This window comes from Glycine max, chromosome 19, assembly GCF_000004515.6.
Source record: "Glycine max cultivar Williams 82 chromosome 19, Glycine_max_v4.0, whole genome shotgun sequence".
Lineage (NCBI taxonomy): Eukaryota > Viridiplantae > Streptophyta > Magnoliopsida > Fabales > Fabaceae > Glycine > Glycine max.
In genome coordinates, this window is record NC_038255.2 from 37,155,194 (window position 1) to 37,177,564 (window position 22,371).

The 22,371-nt window shown below is 29.9% G+C and overlaps 1 protein-coding gene across 1 annotated transcript; it reads left to right on the forward strand.

The window, feature by feature from the left end:
- Positions 1-13,314: 13,314 nt before the first annotated feature.
- On the forward strand, positions 13,315-13,954 carry LOC100527534 (uncharacterized). The gene has a single exon (NM_001364718.1). The coding sequence runs from the start codon at positions 13,403-13,405 to the stop codon at positions 13,580-13,582; it is 180 nt and encodes a 59-aa protein (NP_001351647.1). The 5' UTR covers positions 13,315-13,402; the 3' UTR covers positions 13,583-13,954.
- Positions 13,955-22,371: the final 8,417 nt, after the last annotated feature.

The following is a 22,371-nucleotide window of genomic DNA, read 5'->3' on the forward strand; positions in this document are numbered from 1 at the left end:
AGCTCTCATGTTATTGCTAATCAATGATTCCAACACGTTCTAATATATTCAAAGTATATATTGTCCAGTTCTAGAGAGTCTTTGGTTCTGCTGGATAAAAAACATTTCAAAAAAGGTAAAATACATTGAATTTTTCTCTAAATTAAAATTAACTCATTATTGTTTTTAGTTTTTGAAAAAATTAAATGAAAAGAAGTGCATGAATTGATTTTATCTTATGTAAGAACTTTTATAAATACTTTTTTATTTTTTAAAAAAAAAGATTTATTCAAAGAAAACTTTGTCTTGTTGAATCCTGTGGATGTTAACAATAATGAGAACGGGAGATGTGTTGGTTATAATCATCTATGGCTAATAATTATATTTGTCTAATGTCAATATGGAAGCTGGCTTTGTTGGTCTAATGCGAGAATAGTGTTTGTGTGGGGGTCTTGTGATAACATAGTAATTTTAGATAGTATTAATATTCACGGTGAAATTCTAGCAATTCTAAATGGTTTGACTTTGGCTTTGAGTGAATATAGAAATATTCTGCGTGTTCTGATTGTTAAGAGGTGTTGAATTTTTGTAAGAAATGACACAATATATATATATACTTTCATAAATATGGGACAAATTATAAAGAACTTTCAGAACCTCACGAGATTACCATGTATCTTTGGAGCATAGAAATTTTTATGGTGATGTATTGACAAAGATGGGAGCATCACACCACAACTAGACAAGTTTTGTGTTCTGAGATCCCCTATTAATTTGCATCAATGATTGCTGGGTAATATTGTAGGAGTGGCTTTTTTTAAAGTGTAGTTTTTATTGCCTTTTCCTCACGTAACCAAAAGAAACATGTTTGTAAATGCTTTTATATTACTTAAATAAATAAAACAAATAAAAAAGAACACTTCTTGGGCACTGCATACAAGAATAGAAAAGTTAATATTTAAATTTTATTTTTTATTAGAAACAAAAGGAAAAAAGCCAATGATATTCTTACTAAGAATTTTTTTTAAAATGAGAGAATACTTTGGAGGTAAAAAAGAAGAAGAAGAAAGGGTAAAAATTTTATTTTTAAATTAAAATGGAAGATAATTTGCCTAATTAATCAAGATTTTGAGTCCGCTAGCAAATTAATGTCCTAACAAAATATTTAAAAATGTATACGCAATATAAAAAATTAAATTTAAAAAATATTGTTCAAAATATAGAATAAAAAAAAAAATGTAAGTATTTGAAGTTTTATGGATAAGTTATATTATATTTTTCTTATAATTTCATACCTTTTCTAACTTATTTCCTATCCTTTTTATATCATTATACTCTCACGAAGTTTAAGTTAAAATGAAAATTTTATAATTACAATTAAAAACCAGATTAAAAAACAAAAAACAGAACTAAATTAAGCATGAATGAGAGAATTTAACAATTTTTTATTTGATGAATTTTTATTTATCAAAAAGTATATCAATATTATTTTTATGACCTCATTGAGGATAATAGTAGGAATTGGGTGTACGGATTAAGATTTAGTGGCAAAAATATGCTGTTGGCATCCTCCTTTTAATGCTTGTTGCCTTGCCATTGAATGAAACAGAGCTCTGAAGAAATAAAATCGTGTACAAGACTGACTCTATGGAAACCTATAGATTAGCTTCTGGCAACCTTTCTATAAGCATGGAACTACTGTTAATGACTTTTATAGCTAAATAAGGGGTTGCCAGTTCTAAAAGTCTGACAATTCTTGATCCCCTCCTACTAGCATAGAAATTCTTATGCTTGATGACTGGTTTAGTTAGTAGTATGTTGTTTGAGAAATTATTTTTCTACAACATAATTTTATAACCTGTTTTTTCCATTACTATAGAAATGAAAATATAAAAGAGTAGTGATAACTGTTTATCAAGACTAGTAATGAAATGAAGAAAATAGGGAAAAAATATGTTATGGGAAATTATTATATGAGTAACATAACTCTTTTCAGTTTGTTTTCTTATTCTCTCTGTTTTTTATTAGTTAGTTATTAAATTTTTTAAAAATCATTTTAATCAATGTTTGATTTTTCCAACTAAACATCGTAAATGAATATTAATTGATTAATAGAATTTAAATATTAATTAAAATAATTTAAAGAAATTAAAAGTTTCTCCTAATTGAATAGTTGATTAAAAATAATTTAGTTTGATAAAAAATTATAAAGTATGTGTTAAAAATAAATCTACTCTATTATTATTACACAGTTGATTTTAATCATGCATATCAATATTATTTTATTACCAACATGATGATAAAATACTTAAAATTTAATTAATAAAACTTAACGAACTTGCATGATAAAATGTGCAAGAATCAAAACTTTAAGTGGTAAAATTTAAGAGAAAAAAATTGAATAATAAAGTTCGTGAAATGATAATAATTGAATGGTAAAAGGTACAATTAAGCTAAGATAAAATTAAAATAACTGTGTTTGTGGCCGTAGCAAATGAAAACCGAGGGACACTCCCAAACAATCCGCAACAACAAGAATCTATGTTGGGCTTAAAATGTTTATATCATCACTGCGTTTTGGGACTCAAAATCTCTCATATTTCCAAAAATACTTAAACATACCATGTTCTGGATTTGTCTTACTTCATTTTTATTTCAATTTAGTTATATATGTCGACTCAAACTTAAAAAAAAAGTACAAATTTTGACTTTACCTTCCAAAAACAATCTACTATTAAAAGAAATTCAAGATATAACATTTTTTTAAAGATTAAAGAGACTCCAAATTATTTTTTGATTTTTTATTGGTTCGTAAATTTAGAGAAGTTTCTTTTAGCATTACACAAAATTTGGATACTATTTTTGTTTTAAAAATTTCACAAAAAGAAAACAAGATTTCTATTCTCAAGATTTCTCTTGAGAGTATGTACCTTTTTTTATAATAAAACTTTCATAAAAATATTTTTTTCTTTCTATTTGATGATAGCAACTAAGGTTAAGAGAATATTTTTATGCCGTGAAGAGAATATTTTTATGCCAGTAAGAGAATCTTGTTTCATATTAATTGATATTAATTCTTTGAAAATCACTACTCTCTAGTTGTTATATCTAAAAATTGTTCCAATTAAGTCTACGACTCATTTATCATTTGATTCATAATTATTAATTATTTATTTATTAGTCCTTAATAAGTCACATGTCTCTTAGATGAGACATTAAATCCTACGTTCTTCCACTTAGGCCATGTGAACTACCTAATATCATGGACGAATAAATAAATAAATTACGTAATGTGTATTGAAATGACTAAATCGTTCCAAACATTGAACACATCATAATTTCATAATTAAAAATAGAAACTAATCTAGATCATGACGGTTGTACATCACTTGATTGATATAGTACCTTCCATTCCCAAGGTCTTAAGCCTTGCTGACAATGTTTATCATCTTAATGTCATGTTCATGCATAATACGTGAACTATCAAACTTTATGAGGGTCAACATACTCATTAATGCCTCAGCAAGAGTCTGATAAATTGTTTAGGAGAGCTCTCCCATTAATCCCATACATTCTTAGCACTTTCGATCTTGGAAAGAGTTGTCTTAATGTTGTCTATAGCAGTCATTCTCATGAACATTAGACTAAGTCCGTTGGATCTTTTCCAAGCTTTATAATAAGTTTTCTCTTCATTGCTATCAACATCAATAATAGCAACAAACTTCTCTTCCATATAGCAAGATCAAAATCCAAGACACCGAGGTGAAATTGGACTTGCTCATTTCAGTCAGAAAAATTAAGCCCATTAAATTGACACAAACATACATGAAAATTTAGTAAATTGGGAACTATAAAATTTCACATAAGCGTTTTGAGACATAAAGCACATGCTACATATATAATATAAACAACATTTAATTGATATCGATGCTCTCTTTTGGGTGATACACCAACACACAACATACAACATAATGATGTTGATAAAATTTTAACATTATTTGGCAATTAAATATGCACCAATTAGAATACTTACTACCTTTGAATATATAAATAAAACTAATGACTAACAAATATATCATATATTTAATTATAAGAACAACTATATCATATACATAAGTTGTCTACAATTATATTCATTAATTATAAGAACAACTGATCAATCTTTGAGCGATTCATAAATGCTTTAAAGATTTAATCAGGTTAATGACTAACAAATATATCATATATTTAATTCCAAATAGATACATGACCTACACATACTTATTGCTACCAACATTTGTAGCATTCTTGCGAGTTAGGTTCCAAGCCAAAACCAATCGATCATATACATTTGCCTTAACAATTAAAAAATCTATCCCTTTAATCGCGTTCAATAATAATAAAAGGAATCATAAACAATTAAATCACCAATCATATTCCATATAAGTACTTTAGAATTCAATACTAAAATAATAAAATTTCATGAATAGAATTATGAATAAATTCTTGTATTGGGTGTTTCAAAACAATTTAAAAGTAAAGCTTTGGCTTAAAGCTTCTTCATTTGGAATACTTAAACCTTCACGTGCATGATCTATTCTCAAAAGGCAAAATCCTAATTGCCATATTTATTATTATAATAACATTATTCATGACAAAAAATGATTGATTATTTCTTCATCATCTTGTGCGAGATGAAATATGAGAAAACAATTTCAACAATCATAAATACTTCGGCATGCACAATCTATACTAATCAATAGCAGAAAGCATACTATCGATAATAAACAATGTAGAAAAATCCCTAAATTTCATAATTAGGATTTATAAAATTTAGGGAAAAAAACATCTTTAATCATATAATTTCACAACACATGTTCTAATATCACATGTAAGATTTATAGTGTTTTAAGATCACAATAATATAAAATCAAATAGGATTTTGAAATCAATAATTCTCACAATTAATAGCAGAGAGTATGAACCTTCCTTCACAACGAAACTTTCACGAAATCTCTATCATGCTTTGATTTCCATGAGAGAGGAAGAAAACAAGATTTCTCCCCCATAACTTTTCTTTCTATTTTCTCTCTTTCATGATGGTGACGGCTAGGGTTGAGAAAATACTCTTATGTTAGAAAGGGGAGCTTGTTTCACGTTAGTTGATATTAACCCTTTTAAAACTATTACTCCCATTAGATAGTAGTTATCTCTAGAAACTGCTTCACTTACGCCCACAACCCACTTACTATTTAGTCAATACTTATTAATAATTTTTTTGATAGTCCTAAATGAGTCACATGCCACTTACATGAAATATTAAATCTTACAACTTCATTTGCAACGTAAACTAGATGTGGTGCAATTGAGGACGTTGTTCCAAACAAGATGTGAGACTTCAAAAATTATATATGGAAATGTTACTCTCTTCGAGGGGATCAAACTTGCAACCTTATTCCTTTTCCCTTTTTCCTTAACCATCCAATCCACCTTATATCTCAAAGTGGTTAGATTGATTAACTTCTCATAAATTTTAGTTTTATTCCAAGACTACCCATGACATAAAATGGTTTAAGATGTGGTTTTTTTAAAGATAAATTTTCAAGCAATGAGTGTACCTTGTTTTATTAATAACTCAATAAATATACCCACTTTCATGGAGAAATGAGTGTATGTCATTAATAGACCTCATAATTAATTAGGGATAAAAATAAAATTTAATAATAAAGTAGTCATATGTTTCTTATAATTATAATTTGTGGAGTGACTTTGTGGGGGTCAAAACTCCTTACAAGATCTTGACGTAATTGCTTGACGCTATTATAATTATGAGTTTTATGCATCATGATAATGGAGCAACATGTATTTCATATGATTCACACACAATGAGATTTTATTAGAAGATTGCTATTAACGACATTAGAATTATGCATTAAACAACATTAAATCTTTCTTATGCAACACAATTACTAAGGATTCATCAGAAGATTGAAGTTGATAACATTCCAAGATGCATCTTAGTTTAAATTTGATATATGTACTTGAGAGAATCTGATGTGAAACATCATAATGAAGTAAAGAAGACTTTTTCAAAAGTCTGCACCAAGGACAATTTATACATAAGTAAGCTACTTCTAGAGGCAGAAGGAATTGTGTGTGTGTGTATGTGTAGGGCACCAGGGCCACACCACCCCAAGTTTCAAAAGCCCATCTATATTAGCATGTGAAAATATGATTTAGTCCTCCCCCCCCCCCCCCCCCCCCCTTCTCCCCATGTTTTTAGTGAAAATGTGATTTGGGCCTCCACATTTTTTTAGTCTACTTATTTAGTATTTTCTATTAAAAGATTTCTTTTAAAAATAAAAGTTTGTCTTTTGTGCCCTACCAAACTTGCTTCTCCATTATGCTTGTTTTTTTCTCTGTGACACTTCACTCCCCTTTTCACACTCTCTTTCATATTATCACCTAGACTTTTCTTATCTCTTTCTCCATACAGAGAGTTATTCTTACCATTGTTTTAATTTTGTTTATTCAGTATTTTTATTCTCATCAAATACTATATTGAGGTAAACAACTATCCTCCTAATTAAATGATTTTTTTATTTATTTTTCTATTTATTATTTATGTGTGTAGGGAAGAATGAAGATTACATACTTTTTTTTAATTTATGAACATTGTTTTTTTTCATTATTTTTAGATGAAGCCACAAGTAGGTACAAATGTAGAGTGAAGAAAACACCCACAACAACAACACATCTAATTTTTAATTGCGAGCACCTTTACTGAATTTTTTTGATTTATCAGTAATTATTTATTAACTTGTTACATAGTTCCTTTACTGCCTTATATAACAATAATTTCTTAACTTATTATAATGGTAATTGGTAGTTTAAGATCCTGCATCACATTTATTATTAGTTATTATTTATTTGCATCTCACATCTTAATTTTTTTATATTGTCACATATTCAATTGTGGTAATATGTTTTGATTATAATGGAATTCAATTTTTACTATTCCCTCATTTAGGTTGAAAGATGTCTAAGAAGAATACCATTCTCTCATTTTTAAGAGAAAAGAAAGAGATAATGAAGAAGTACCACTCGAGTCTAAGTTTAATGTGCCTACTTCAAATTTGAATACTAATGTTCAAAGTATAGTTGAAGATGAACAACCAATAGTGTCAACCAAAGATCAACCACCTAGTTCTAAAGATTTCAAGATAGAACAAAAAAAAGAACTAATATTAATACTTCGATACATGATCTTGGAATACGCTCACCAATTTGAAATATTCTCTTAATCGACAAGATGAAATTCGTAGAGCATATATAAAATTTTGACCATATCAATTTTTATGGATGTATATCCACCTTTTGGTCAAGATGATCATCCTTGTCGATTTCAAGCTTGTCGGTTTAAACTTTTTCCTTGGCTAGAGTATTCACCAGAATATGCTTCCTTTTGTTTTACTTGTTATTTATTTTCCAAAAAAATCAAGTCCTTTTACTTCAAAATGATTCAAAAATTGGAAAAAGGTACATAGTGAAAAAGATTGTGCATTTTCATCTCATGTGGGAAAGAATCTGAATTCACCTCATAATATTGCTCTTAACTACTATGATGATTTTAAGAATCAATCTTTCCATATTGATAAAGTGTTATCTAAACAAAACGTCACAACAAATTTTGAACAATTGGTTGTGTCTTAAAGTCTCTATTGATGTTGTTAAATGGTTGAAATTTCAAGCTTGTGCTTTTAGGGGACATGATGAAAGTGTGGGATCTAAAAATCGAGGTAATTTTCTTGAAATGATAAAGCTTTTGGCTTCTTATAATGAGGAAATGGATGAATTTGTCTTGGAAAATGCCCCTCAAAATGCAAGATACACTTTATAGCACCCCGATCGAATCACACCAGAATGAGAGAGATCTAAAGGGTGGACATGCATGAGAATTTATAGTTGAGGATGAATTAAGGAAATTAATTGCTACTACCTATACCAATAAGATGTATCTACTTTTCGATAGCCTGTCACATAAGAACTTCACAGTTAAATATGCTTGATTTGAAGTAGTTATAGGGTGAGTGACCTTTTGAAAATTTCCCAGAAAGCATGTGAGTGAGGATAAAGTATGTTGAAAAGTCTTGTGTTGGTTTGTGGGGATAATCAATGATCTTGAGAGCAGTCGAGTGATGTCAGAGCTGGTTGTCAAGGTCTCAGAAAGGGCTACCTATGGAGGATTCTAATTGATGAAGGTTCTGACCAACAAGGAAGTTGAGTGAAGTGTTACCATGTGAAGTGTCATTGAGTGTGAGCTATCGAGAATTCGACAATCAAGAATGTTACATATGGTAGCAGAACATACCTTTCTTCCAGTATGGTGTGGTTCAGGGATGAACTAGGCGGAAGCTGGTGGACATATAACTCCCCGATCAAATCACACTAGAATGAGAAGGATATAGAGGTTGTGCAAGTATGATAATGTATAATTGAAGATGAATTAAAGGAATTAATTGGTACTACCTATACCAACAAGATGCATCTACTTTTCGGTAGCTTATCATTTAAGAACTCCACAGTTAAGTGTGTTTGACTTGAAATAGTTATGGGATGAGTGATCTTTTGAGAAATTTCCTAGAAAGCGTGTGAGTGGGGAAAAAGTACGCTGAAAATTCTCGTGTTGATTTGTGGAGACAGTCAATGATCTTGAGAGCAATCGAGAGGTGTTAGAGATGGTTGTTGAGGTCTAAAAAAGGATTATCTATGGAGGATTCTAACTGGTGAAGGATTCTGATTAACAAGAAAGTTGAGTGAAGTATCATCGTGTGAAGTGTCGTAGAGTATAAGCTGCTGAGAAGTCGACAATTAGGGATATTACACACTTCACCACTATCCAAAAATAAATTCTACATGTCTTTGCTAGGAAGGTGCAAAATAAAATTCAAGAGATTGATAATGAAATTTTTTTCTTAATTGTTGATAAAGCTCATGATGAATCTGGAACAGAACAAATGGCTCTTGTTATCAAATTTGTTGATAAGAGTGGATATGTTAGAGTGTTTTTTAGATGTCTTACATGTGAGAGATACTACATCTTCTACTTTTCATTATGAAATTTGTTCAATATTATCTCATCATAATCTCAACATTCAAAATGTTAGGGACCAAGGATATGATGGAGCTAGCAATATCCATGGAGAGTGGAATGGTTTGCAAACTTTGATTCTTCATGAATGCCCTTATGCATATTATGTGCATTGTTTAGTTCATCAGTTACTATTAGCTTTTGTTGCTTCGACTAATGAAGTAGTTGATGTTCATGATTTTTTTTTCAAAATTTGAGTATGATTTTTAATGTCGTGTGTTCTTCTTGTAAACATAATGATGAGTTGCAAGTTGCTTATACAACTGAAATTGCATAATTGGTTGTAAATGATGAAGTTCAGATTGGAAGAGAGGTTAACCAAATTGGCACATTACAAAGACCTGGAGACACTAGATGGAGTTTTCATTTCAGTTCAATATGTAGTCTTTTACGCATGCATAATGCTACTTCTTCCGTTCTTGAGGATCTAGTTGTTAAAGGGTCTACTTATTCTTAACGACGAGATGCTACTCATGCTCTTAAAGCATTGATTTCATTTCATTTTGTTTTATTTTACATGTGATGAAGGAGATCATGGAAATTACTGACAAACTTTGTCAAGCTTTGTAACAAAATCATTAATTCAAAAGTTAAGAGGTTTTGGTTGGGATGCTATTTTAGACAAAGTCATATCTTTTTGCAATAAGTCATGATATTCAAATTCCTGATATGAGTGTTTCTTTCTCTATATAAAGATCCTGGCTCTGTCGTTGACTACTTCATAATGATGTTTGTTGTAAACAGTTGTTTAAACATAATGAAGTTGAGCTATCTATCCAGCCATATCTTTAAGTCAGCACACCTACTTTTCTTTTAATAATCTTTTTTTTTTTACTTTGTAATTATTTAAATGATGTATCAATAAACATGATTAGATATTAATATAAGGATTAGCCCAAATAATCATATTTAAACTCAAAAAACAGAAAAAGGCATTTGCCAACGCCCAACTTACTAAAAAAACGCAGTTTAAAAATTTGGAACCGAGATATTTGACAATTCTCTTATAAAACATATTCTCATACAAGAAACTAGCTAGATGTTTTAGAAATGTACTAGTGGTAGCTCTATGATTTAACAACGAGATCCGAAGACATGTTGGCAAAAAACAAAGTTGGAAAGTTGCTAAGTTCGGAAGCAAGTTAGGGGACCATTCTTTTGAACTTTCCTTTCCCTGCCTCGCGGTCCACTCATGGAAAATATGTGACGGTACATATTGTTCTCTTTTGTTATTTGTTTGTTGCTATTATTGTCCCATTGAACTTGGTCACTTGAAATTTAAAGCCAAACAAATTTGTACCCATTTTGAAATAGAGCATAAGAGAATAATAACTTGCCACAATTTCAGTGGAAGTGGGGGTGGGGTCCCATTATACCATGTTAGGTGATCAACTCACGAAACAAAATCTCTTCATTCTCATTTTCTGAAATAAAGACTTATACCGTTATGAACGCTCCTTTATGAAAAATATAAAAGTTGGGTTAGGAAAAGAGAAAGCGCTATTAAGGTTTGAATTTGGTGTTGAGTAGCAGAGAGTTTTGCACCCCCTTTAAAAAAACATTAAGAAACTTAGTGATGAAAAATTTAGATAATTTGTATGAAATTCCTAATGTAAACCTCTTTGTCACTGTTGTAAAACAAAAGCAAAAAATACTTTTGCGAAAGAAATACGAAAAGGGATAACATATATAATTTTATGGAAATCATTATGTACTCTCCCTTCTCTTGTCTAATACATATGAGCCAGGTACAGCCTACAAGTGTGAAGTTTGCGACTATTCTTTGTTGATCATACCCACAAAAAGAAAATTCTTTGTTGATGATGATAAAGCATGAGTTAGCCAAATCTTCCTAGCTGGCTATAATTAAATGGCAGGGGAGCGAGTATAAACAGAGTGACTTTTCAAAGTTTGAAAGGGAAAGAAAGATAAGTAATTAAGAATAGCATTTGAAGCACCTAATAACACAAGTTGGTTTTTTGAAACTCTTTGCATTTCTTTTTTCTAACTTTTGCTTCAAGCTCCCCCCCTTTTCTCCTCCTCTCTTGGGTTTCACATTTTTTTGGCTTTGTTGTTTTGCTACCTCAGTTCAATCTTAGTTGAGTCAGACCTATTATATCTAAGATTTGTGCATCACACGGATAAATTCTTGAGGTTAGCATGCACATCTCAAGCTTAGTGTTGGCTTGTAACTTTTGGTTTGTTTTGGTTCAAGATTTCATTGTTGTTGGTCATATTACAACAACAATAACAACATGGATGCAGTGAAGTTAGGGTCAAAATCTCTATTCAAGACATCCAGATGTAGTGAAGGTATCTACTCTGTCCCCTATCCATAATTATCATTTGACTCGAGGATCTTCAAGGTGAATACGATCATCACCACCTTTGAATTGGGGGGAGCATTCCAACCTACATGTTCATTATTGTAACAATTAGGTTTGCCCTTGGCAGTGTATTCTCAATGCATTAATCTTCCATTCGGTTGGCACATTAGGTTGTCATATGAATCAAGACATCAATTCCCAAAATATATTCTTGAATTTAAATGTGAGTCAAATGGTTTATACAGTTAGGCCTAATAATGGTTGGTTCAGTCCTATAGGATATCAGGTAAACTAATTAAAAGATGGAAAAGAATAACATATAGCTTTAAATTTCATAATGTAGAAAGATTCTAGTAATTAATAATAAGAATCATCAGTATAAGCACATATACACGATATTTGATAGAGTAACTCAACTACTTTTCACAAAAGAAGAAAACTTCAACTATACAGAGTTCATTCCAAAATGTGAAAGTTCTATAGTAAAACTAAAAGCCACGCAAAACTGAAAATGCTTCCTAAACGGTTGCCTCTAAACAAAATGAGCAACATCTTGATTTTATGAGGTTCACGCAGAGAATTGTGATGGGTATTCATTCGCACATGGATATCTGAGTATTGTTGCTCGTGAATTCAAGGGTGAGGGAGTTATGAATGTGAGGTCCTTATGCAGCTCCCAATTAGAGGTGTAAAATGCAATGACCATTAATGATACATATAAAAAATATCTTTCAATATCAATTCCCGATTTGATTTATAATTCTCTTTATTAAAATTTAATAATTATGTAATTTCATATATTAAATTATTCTAGAACATTCTTCACATTTAATAGGAAAAATCTTCCACCAAAAGAAAATCTTAATTCTCCTAATTACTAAATGATAAATTATTAAATAACATATGACGATATAAAAAATATTTAATAAACAACTTACATGTTATCATACATCTAGAAATAGAAAAAAAAAGAGGAAAAAAAATACATATAATAAAATTTGATATGACATGAAAAAAAAGATAAAGAGAAATAATAAATATTAGTAAGATGTTTAGAATGAAGAATGATTTATGTATTATTCCTCATTCATATATATATATATATATATATATATATATATATATATATATATATATATATATATATATTACATTTTATTATAAGTATTATAATGATTTTTTAGAAAAGAGTTAATGAGATTTACAAAGGTATAAGAAGAATATTTATGATAACGACGAACCATGTGAGATAAGAGAATAAGTTAATTACTTTGTTGATATCATAGTAATCAATGTCTAAATCATATATATACACACAACAATCGGAAGAAACGATGACTATCTATCCATCCAGGTAACAGAAGTCTCAACCAGCTCAACAATACTCATAGTGTGTTTGGATAATCCGCAAAAATCAATAATTATTTTGTTGTTTTGTCTTCATCAGAAAAAATTAGTTAATAATTTTTCACCATGATTCTAATCCAAAGAAGTCTTCACACTCCCATGATTTTGTTAAAATTAATTTTCAAATCACTGAAATCAATTAAATTAAATGACTACAAATATTTAAGTAACACCTCCAAATTGTTATGAATGGTTGCCAACCACAAGGCACATATCACCCCAACTATACAAAAAAAGTAACAATTTTTTGTATTTGAAAAAAATAAAAAGGCAACTTTTAAAAGATATAAAAAAGGTTAACCCCACAAACAGTTGGCGACAGCTGTAAGGCACCAAGAAATCCAATGAAAACACTCTGTCCAACAAACCGGGCAGCCGCACCAGCCCAGCAAGAAAGTCCGGGCAGCCTGCCCGTCTTTTTTTCTCTGCCCGCATCTATATAAGATTACCTAATGCCTCAACATGTTTTCCAACAACTGCAACTATTACTCATTGTCTAAAAAACCTTCTCTCACCAAAACTTACAACAACAACAAAAAAAGAAGAAAATTTTAGAACAATGGAGGCATCAAAGATGAAGTTTTTCTTGGTTTTGGTGGTTTCCGTGTTGGCGATGGCAGCAACTGGGGTTTCAGCTGCTGAGGCACCTGCCCCAGGTCCTTCATCCGATGCCACCACCCTCTTTGTGCCCACTGCTTTTGCTTCTCTCTTTGTTCTTGCATTTGGCTTTCTCTTCTAATTTTCCAACAACCCTTTGGTTATTTGTTACATATATAATGTGCAGAGGTGGTGGTTGTGTTTTGTGTTTCGTTCTTCACTTTTTTTTCCAACTCAACTTGAGAAGTGGTTGGTTGGTCACTACTCTCTTGTGAGTAGAAGGGTTTTTTTTTTTTGAGGATGCATTGAATTGGAGATTTGGAGTGAGGAAAGATGACAAGTAGATAACACTATATAGGATCATTTTGTTGGGTTTTTCTTCTTCTTCGTTTTCTATATTATTATCATCATCATTCTTATTCTTATGTAACAAATTCATTATTAATTATTCCTCATTGTACTTTTTTATGGGTTGTGACAATGTAATCTTATTGTGATTTGTTTGGTTCCCCTCGTTTGACTTGCTTTTATGGTTAAGCTTCTTTTTTATTAGTAGTACTTTTTTTGTGAGTAATAGTCAAGGGTGCACAGTTTAGCGTTGTTCTTTCAATATTATGTCGTGTTGATTATTGGACTGACATTAATTATTACGGTCAAAATTATTAATCCAATAAAGTTAATTCTTTACTTTTTTAATAAAGATAATTCTTTACTCTAAATAGTTAAACTGTACCAAAATAACATTTTTTATGTACGAAAAGAAATGGTTATTTTTCAAAAACAACTATGCTTTGAAGCTTGGTTATTATTGTCACCCAGTGACTCAGTTTTCATTATTTTTCTTGAAATAATAATAGAAGAAGAGAATGTGCACCTCTGTGAGTTTCTTTGTGAGAGCGCTATGATCTGATTATTATATTTTTGAAGTTAATCTATCTCTTGTGTACATTTTAATATAGAATTTATGGTTAGAATTAATTTAAACTTATATTTGAATTAAATCAAAGATTTCGAATCATTTTGAGTTTTAAGAACCTTTTACTTTTGAAATGTGTCGCCAAGTTTATTACAGGAAGGAAAAAACTAAAAAAGGATGGTTGGCGGTTAGCTAATAACGGAACAAAAGTTCATTTTTTGTATCCATAGTTGATATTTAATTTTCAGTCTTCATTCATAATGGACCAGATTCTTTGCTATAGTTCGAGGTTGGTCCTGAAATTTCACTAATCATATTGAATATCACAACATGTACTTACAATTATTTTTGTTTTTAGCTTTTAAAAATTATTTTTTATGTAACTTTTGGAGAATAAAACTATAAAAGTACTTGAAGAAGATGCCCTAGAATAAAAATTAACATAAATAATAAACAATTGAAAATTGGAAATTATAATGACTAATGCTTATTAGTACGAAACGGTTTTCGTAAAATATGTACGAAACGTGTATTTGTGCCACCTATTTATCTTTTATTTTAAGATTATTTTAATTTAAAAAAAAAAACAACACAATTGTCCTTGTATAACTAATTCGTGCAATTCGTGCATGCACAACTATCGTACGAAATAGCATTGTTGAATTAAAATTCATTTAGAGATATTTTTCATTTTAAAGACTAAGATAATATTATTTTTAGAAATAATTTTTAAAATTACTCACTAAAATAATTTTAAATAATTATTTTTTTTACTTTTTGAATTTAAAAATTAAAAATTAAGTTTAAAATTATAAAACAAAACATTCTCTAATTATATATTAATCATTGAGGAAATTGATTTTGATATTAAACATGACTGCAAAATGTGTTTAAATATTTTATTATAAGAGGCATCACAGCATCAAAAATTGCTTTTACTTTCAAACTAAATGGATACTAAAGTTTAATCTGTAAACTAACTGCAATTTACTTGTCCATTAAAAAACTTTTAAAAATAATTGTCATTTTTAAAGTTACAAAAATAAAAAAATGCACCCAAATATCATATAGTTTATTTCTTTTATAATCAAGCTAGCACATTTACCTTTTATTTCATTTGAAAAATAAAATTAATTACTATATACGATTTTTTTTAAATTTTATTAAAAAAATATTTTTTTTCACCAAATTCAACCAAATAGTTATTATAATTTTTTTTTCACTATACTTAGTTTATATAATTAGTTATTAAAATAATTGTTTATTCATGATTAATCCAACAAAGGGTTTAGTAGCCATCTCGAATCCTTCTTATCATTGCCATGGATCAGTTCATCTAACCATCTGTGGAACTAGGCACTAGCTAGTGAGACCCCACCCATAACCAATGTTGTCCCATACACCTTCATCACCCAGCCACAATAAATTCGAACTAAGAGCAAATTGACATAAAAATTAATTGATGGCCCATCTCATACACGAATAGAAGAAAATGTCATTAATTGACATAACAAGCCAACTAACTCAATAACTAACAACTATCTTAAATTAGTTTTTAACAGGCATCTTTGGGGAATAGTACTAGTATATGTCTAAAGTTCCGGACTTGCTTGATAGATTGTGAAACTTCAAAGAGGCTTTTTCAAAGGGTCAGTTGATTGGTGTTGAGATTTTACATAAATCAATTTGAGAACATTAGAATGAGCTTTCTTACAAATAAAGTGACAATCTATATATGTCAATATGTTCGGCTTTTATGTAATGTGGACTTTGAACCCAAATGGATAGTCAACTAATTATCACCAAAGATCATAGTAGATTGAATTTGTATTCTAGAAAATCAAATGTATATAGTATTTAAGACGCATGAACCAACTTGCTTACCACACTTTTCATGGATTTGTTTTTCGAATTCTGCTGGGGACTTAAAAAATAAAAACTATTGTTTGTTTTATTGGTTTTACAAGGATATTGGCAAAAATCTCTTTAAAAAAAAATGCAAAAACCTATGGCGTATCTCTAGTTTTGAGGAAACTCTACCAATTTACATCTAAATGTGTATTAATTTGCAGGGAATTAATAAAAACATATATATGAAATATTAATCCTTAATCTAGAGCTTATTTGAGGTCATTGAAGGAATGATGCATAACTTGTAGATAAAGCATTGGAAGGTACATTAAGCTTCCTTTGAAATAACACCAAATGGCTAAAAGTTCTGCATCAAGAACACACCACAAAATTAGAGAAACGTCTCCCTCGAGCCATTCTCCGTCTTCATTTGTAATGAGATCACCAAAACCAGCCCTCTCTTATTGTACCTTGAACACTTCCAAAGTGTTCCAAGTCAAATTATGGAACCCTACAGCATCACTGGGGAGGTCATGTATACTACGGATAATATAATATAGGCAGATTAGTCCTGACATTTTATGGGTTCTAGAATAAATAATAAATAAGGAAGACATTTTATGGGTTCTAGAAAAAATAATAAATAAGGAATTCTTATATGTAAGTATTTGGAATTATAAATATATCTTGCATAAAAAATATAGCCTAATTTTATTAAAATTCACACAATTACTAAATTTTAGTTTAAATTATTTTACAATTTGAGTTGTTGTTTCTGTGTTTTTAATCTTATTAAAAAAAAACACTTTGAGTTATTAAAATAGGTTTATTACATGATGTTATAGTTAGTTAAAGGATGGGTTAGAAAATATATTTCTAGTATTTCTTTGCTTAAAAATTCATTTAAAATGAATTTATGAATATAACACTTTTGGAAAAAAATTAAACCTCTCATATTTTCTAATCACATATCATATTTAATTTGATTAAGTAGACATAAAAGAAGGTAACGATTTCAATCTATTTATAAAAATACTATATAATTATAAATATATTTTTAAAAAGGTTAAAATATGTTTTTCGTCTTTATAAATATTGAAAAGTTCATAATCCTGCAAAATTTTTGTTATGTTTTTCGTCCTTATGATATTGAAATGTGTTGTTTTTTGGTTTGGAGTTAGGCTTGGACGAATCTGAGCCTAGATAACATTTTTTTAAACTTAAATTATAGGTTAAAATATGTTTTTCATCCATATAAATATCGAAATGTTTAAAATTTATTCCTATAAAATTTTGAGTCTTTTTTTTCTTCCTCGAAAAATTAAAACCTATTACTTTTTGCCTCGGACATAGGTTCGGATATCCAAACCTACGTGTCACTCTTTCATTGGTTCCATTGATGGTTATGAGGGCGGATGATTTTTGGTATTAAAAACCGCTAACAAATGCAGAAAACCCCCACAAATTTGTAAATCCCTATTTCATAACCTCTTTCTTCCTTGACTTTCTTCATCTTCTTTGAATTTAAATAAATATTTTTTTCCTTTTCTTTTTTAAATGTTTTTTTCAACTACAATGATCAGCACCACCTTATTGACCTTGCCATTTTCTTTTCCTTTGAATTTTCCTTCCTTTCGAAAACCTAACACCTTCACTTTCAAACTCAACGATACAAATACCGATTCCAATGTTCTATCGGAATTAATTGTCGCCGACAAACTCAACAACCTGGCTTCCGAATTCAACTCTCTCTCGGGTTAGCTTGATGGGTGAAGAAGATGAAGAAGAAGGTTAGGGAAGAAGGATTTGCAAATTTGTCGATTTTTTTTTTCTGCATTTTGTGGGGGGTTTTTAAACCATAAAAATCACTCACTCTCATAGCCATCAATTTTACCTACGTTCCTGCAAAAAATTAACATATTTCAATTTTTGAAGGATGAAAAAAGACTCAAAATTTTACATGAATATATTCTAAACATTTCAATATTTATAGAAGCGAAAAATATATTTTAGCCTATAATTTAAGATATAAAAAATGTGATGTAGTCTCGGATTTGTACAAGTTCAGTTCCGAGCCAAAAAATAACATATTTCAATTTTATGAAGATGAAAAACATACCAAAAATTTTACAAGAATGAATTTTAAACTTAATATTTATAAAAATCAAAAACATATATTAACTTTTAAAAAACTTTTGGTCCGGCTAAGCATGGACCCTTTCTAAGGGTCTGAATTATCTCTAGTCACCGAAAAAAATTCAGTGGGAGAGATAAATATACAATAGTGGGAAAAAGAAAGACAATAAATGTGTTTTTTCTGAAAAGTTTCATTAGGAGAGAGAAAGTTGTATCCCATCCCTAAACTATACTCAGGGACGGCATTAATATACGAGTCTCAAGACCAACTATTATTCTGATTTCTGACCAATAATTAGTATCACCAGAGGCTTGCTATGAACAAAGATTCTTGCCTGTCCTAGAGATATGCACTATTGAATTTCCTTATCAATGTGATAATCATCTGCCACAGGATCAGTAACGATGATTTGCTGAAGGTGATAGTGTAAAGATAAGAGAAATGCAGAGTATGATGATATTATGATAAGAGACGTCCTGCACAATGAGGTCAGGAGTCAGGAACATTAGTAGAGGGAACTTGATTACATAAGGGTCCATTCTTAGATCAATTAATTATGAAACCATAATGAAATAATACCATTAACCACACCATATCTCTCAAGTTTCAACACATCAGCAACTTCAGGGATAGATAGATTATCATGTGATAGAATCCCGTTAACTTGTAAAAGCTAAAGCTATCAACTAGCTAGAAAATTAAAAAAAAAAAGTGGTTATAGACAAATAGAAGGCTTAATATATGTTACTTTGACACACACGCTACATGAATTAGTCTTCTAATTATAACAAAGTAACCTATAATATAACCATTAAATAAATACTCGATTAAAATATTAAATAGGCATAATGTTCAAAACGTGCTTTACGCAGAGCCGTGTTAACCAACCCCAGACTGCCTTATTCTCTTCCATTAGCCTTTTCAATTAGCAGGATCAATAACTTTCCAAATATAATTACAAATGTTATATCACAAATCTCCTGAGGATTCAAATTTTGGCATGGACTAAGTAGGCACTGCAGTAAGAAAACTCCCCATATCCAACACGCTGATTAGTTTGCATTTTATCAATAACATAACCAAAGTCTCCTTCAGTTTGTATTATTATAGGAAATCCCAAGTATTTCCCTATACTGATGGTGCTTCGACGAGCAGCAATGCTAGAAAGTTTGTCACGTTTAGGTTAAGATTAAAAAAGTACAAGTTCATTACACTAAAAATGAAGCAAAAAAAAAAAAAAACAAAACTTTCGGAACTAAATTCATACATAAGCCTAAATTTAAAGACATTTCTTTCAACAGACCAAACGTCATCGTTCGTTTTTTTTTTTTTTTTTACAGCTAAAAGAAAATTCATTAAACTGTGGTTATGTCACAAGTCGTGAGCAATAGCAGACCCAGATAAAAGAGTTACATGATATGAATAAACCATAATACATTGCCCTGCATGAAAGTGTTTATCGCTGCTGGTTTAATCCAAATATTGGGTCTATACACCACGCATACAAATACACATCCTCTATTCCCTTCATCTTTTTTCTAATCCACATCCAGGATCTATATTTGATACCTTTCCACTGCACACTCATCATTCTTGAAGATATTCCCATTTCTTAATGTCCAAATAGACCATATAACAGATAACCATATCAACCATGCTCCTTGTGCAGCCATTTTTCCTTTAAAGCTTCCCCTATGCTGCCAAAAATGTGGTATACATTCCCCCGGTAAGACCCTCACATCACCAAACCAAATGTAACATCTCCTCCAAATGTCATCACCTTGCAGTTGCTAAATTACGTTTGAGACAAAAGTAATTTTGTCAATGGATCAAGACTCTTGTTTTTGCGTTCATTTTATTTTTATCTGTTAGGTTTGTATTGAAATGATGCCGCATTATTTTCAATTGTAAACCAAATATTCACATAATGTTTTGCAAAACAGAGGCATCAATCCGTCAAGCCCAGGCACTAATTTATAAGAATTCATAAATAGATGATCATAGGCTTGTGGCACGAACAAAGAGGGTCTTTACTCTTTAAACCTCTTCATACAATTCAATGATATCTTATTGGTAGGTGGACCAAAAAACCAGGACAAGAAGATTCAAGGGAAAAGTTAAAAATAAAATAGAAAACAAGTGAGGAGTCAAAACAAGTCGAATTATCTTATTTATGGTAAACTATAGTCTAGCAGTATTCAGTAAGCAATTTAATTAACAAAGATTTAAGATTCCCTCATATAATGTTCAAACTTGTTTTTTTATCCATATGTTTTGAATGTTGAATTATTGGAATCCATGGATATCCCACACGTCGTCACATGACAAACAACGTCCAACTTGGGTTGAATTAGTTGCTATGGTTCCCTCCTTTAATTTCCAAGTACGTGGTATTCAACAAATGATTCCAACAAAGCCATCACATCATTAATTCAATTTCTCTTATTCATGTAATATATTCACCCCCACACTGCAGCCAATGAACAACGTGTCCCATTTGTGCTCGCCCATAGTCTCATTTTCTCCAGAGGGGTCATGTCTCTACACATCTCATTTTGTCTAGATAGTTTGGTAGTTCAATATAGGTCACTTTCTCTCTTTGCAGCCTCATTTATTTGATTCACACCAAAAATATCTTGCTTAATTAACGGAAGAAATCTCATCAGTTTACCCTTTGGATCCATTTGGTCAAGTCCCAATTTAAATTTAGGTAAAAAAAATAGTACTTTGTTTTTTAGGTAAAAAATAATCCCAACTATGCAACGCATGCATGCCTTGAGTTTTTATTTTTACAAGACTAATTTAGGTAAATATAGTACTTTGTTTTTTAAATGTTTTTTTTATTATTTCAATTTGATTCTTTATTAATCTTTTATATGTTTTTTGCTATTTTTTTATTATCAATTTGTGATGGTTTTTGTTAACTGTGAAAGTTGGTTATTGCCACTAAAATTTATAACTAGACACACAGGATCAAATTGGAATTACAATTTGTTATCATTAAAAATGAAGTAAACTGAAATAGCTTAGATGAAGAATAGAAACTCAAAATGTGGGACATGAGCTCAGAAGGCCGAGAACAATAGCTTAGCAAGTTGGCCCCTGAAAAAAGAAAGTTGTTCCCTCAACCGGTAGTAAAATGCAACAAAGGCCCTTAATTATTTTGATTTAATAAATAAGTAATCACTTTTTTTTTGTAAGTTAATAGAAGTAACACTATAGGTCCTGTTTCCGTTTGGAACAGCTTATAAACAATTTATTTAAACATATTCTATTATAAGTACTTATAAGATGTTTTGAGCTTATTTTCATAAGCTATCCAATATGGTTTATGAGAAGCAGCTTGTGCAGGATTTTTCGAGTAGCATTGGTTCAAGTTCATGTCAAAGCATACTACTCATCTACTTTCTCTTCCATCTCCCTTTCATCTTGTTTTTCTCACAATCTTTCTCTTTCCTTTTTATTATTTCACTTATCACATTCATTATTTTATCTATATCTTTCTTTTATTTTCACCCCTATCCACCCCATTTTAAGGTGTAAGAATATTGGATCATCAAAATGGATTGAAACTCACAGGTCAACCTAGCCCACCATAAATTTGGGTTAGGCCATGTCAGGTTATAATTATTTTTTTTTGCTTTTTTTGATTATGTATAAAATCATATTCGATTCACCTAATTAAATATGCTAGTTTAAATACAACGTAAACTTTAGTATGACTTTTTACCCTAAGTCTATTGTTGTTTTTAGGTACTCCTTTAAAAAACCAAATTATCTAAGTCATCAAATTTTTTAAAAAAATAATTAATTTAGTTGACAGCAATAAATTTGTATTGATTTTATGACTATTTCTAAAACTACCATTTGTAATTAATATGTTTCTTTTTTTTAATGGTTTGTCAATATATTTTCTCTCATTTAAATTAAAGATATTTCTAGTAGAAATAACTAAATATTATAGGTTAGATCTTATAAAAATGAATAATAATCATTTCAAAATTGAGACTTATAAATATAAATAGAG

Bases quoted from the DNA above. Each gene is read 5' to 3' on its own strand.
- LOC100527534 (NM_001364718.1), top strand. From the start codon at position 13,403: ATGGAGGCATCAAAGATGAAGTTTTTCTTGGTTTTGGTGGTTTCCGTG.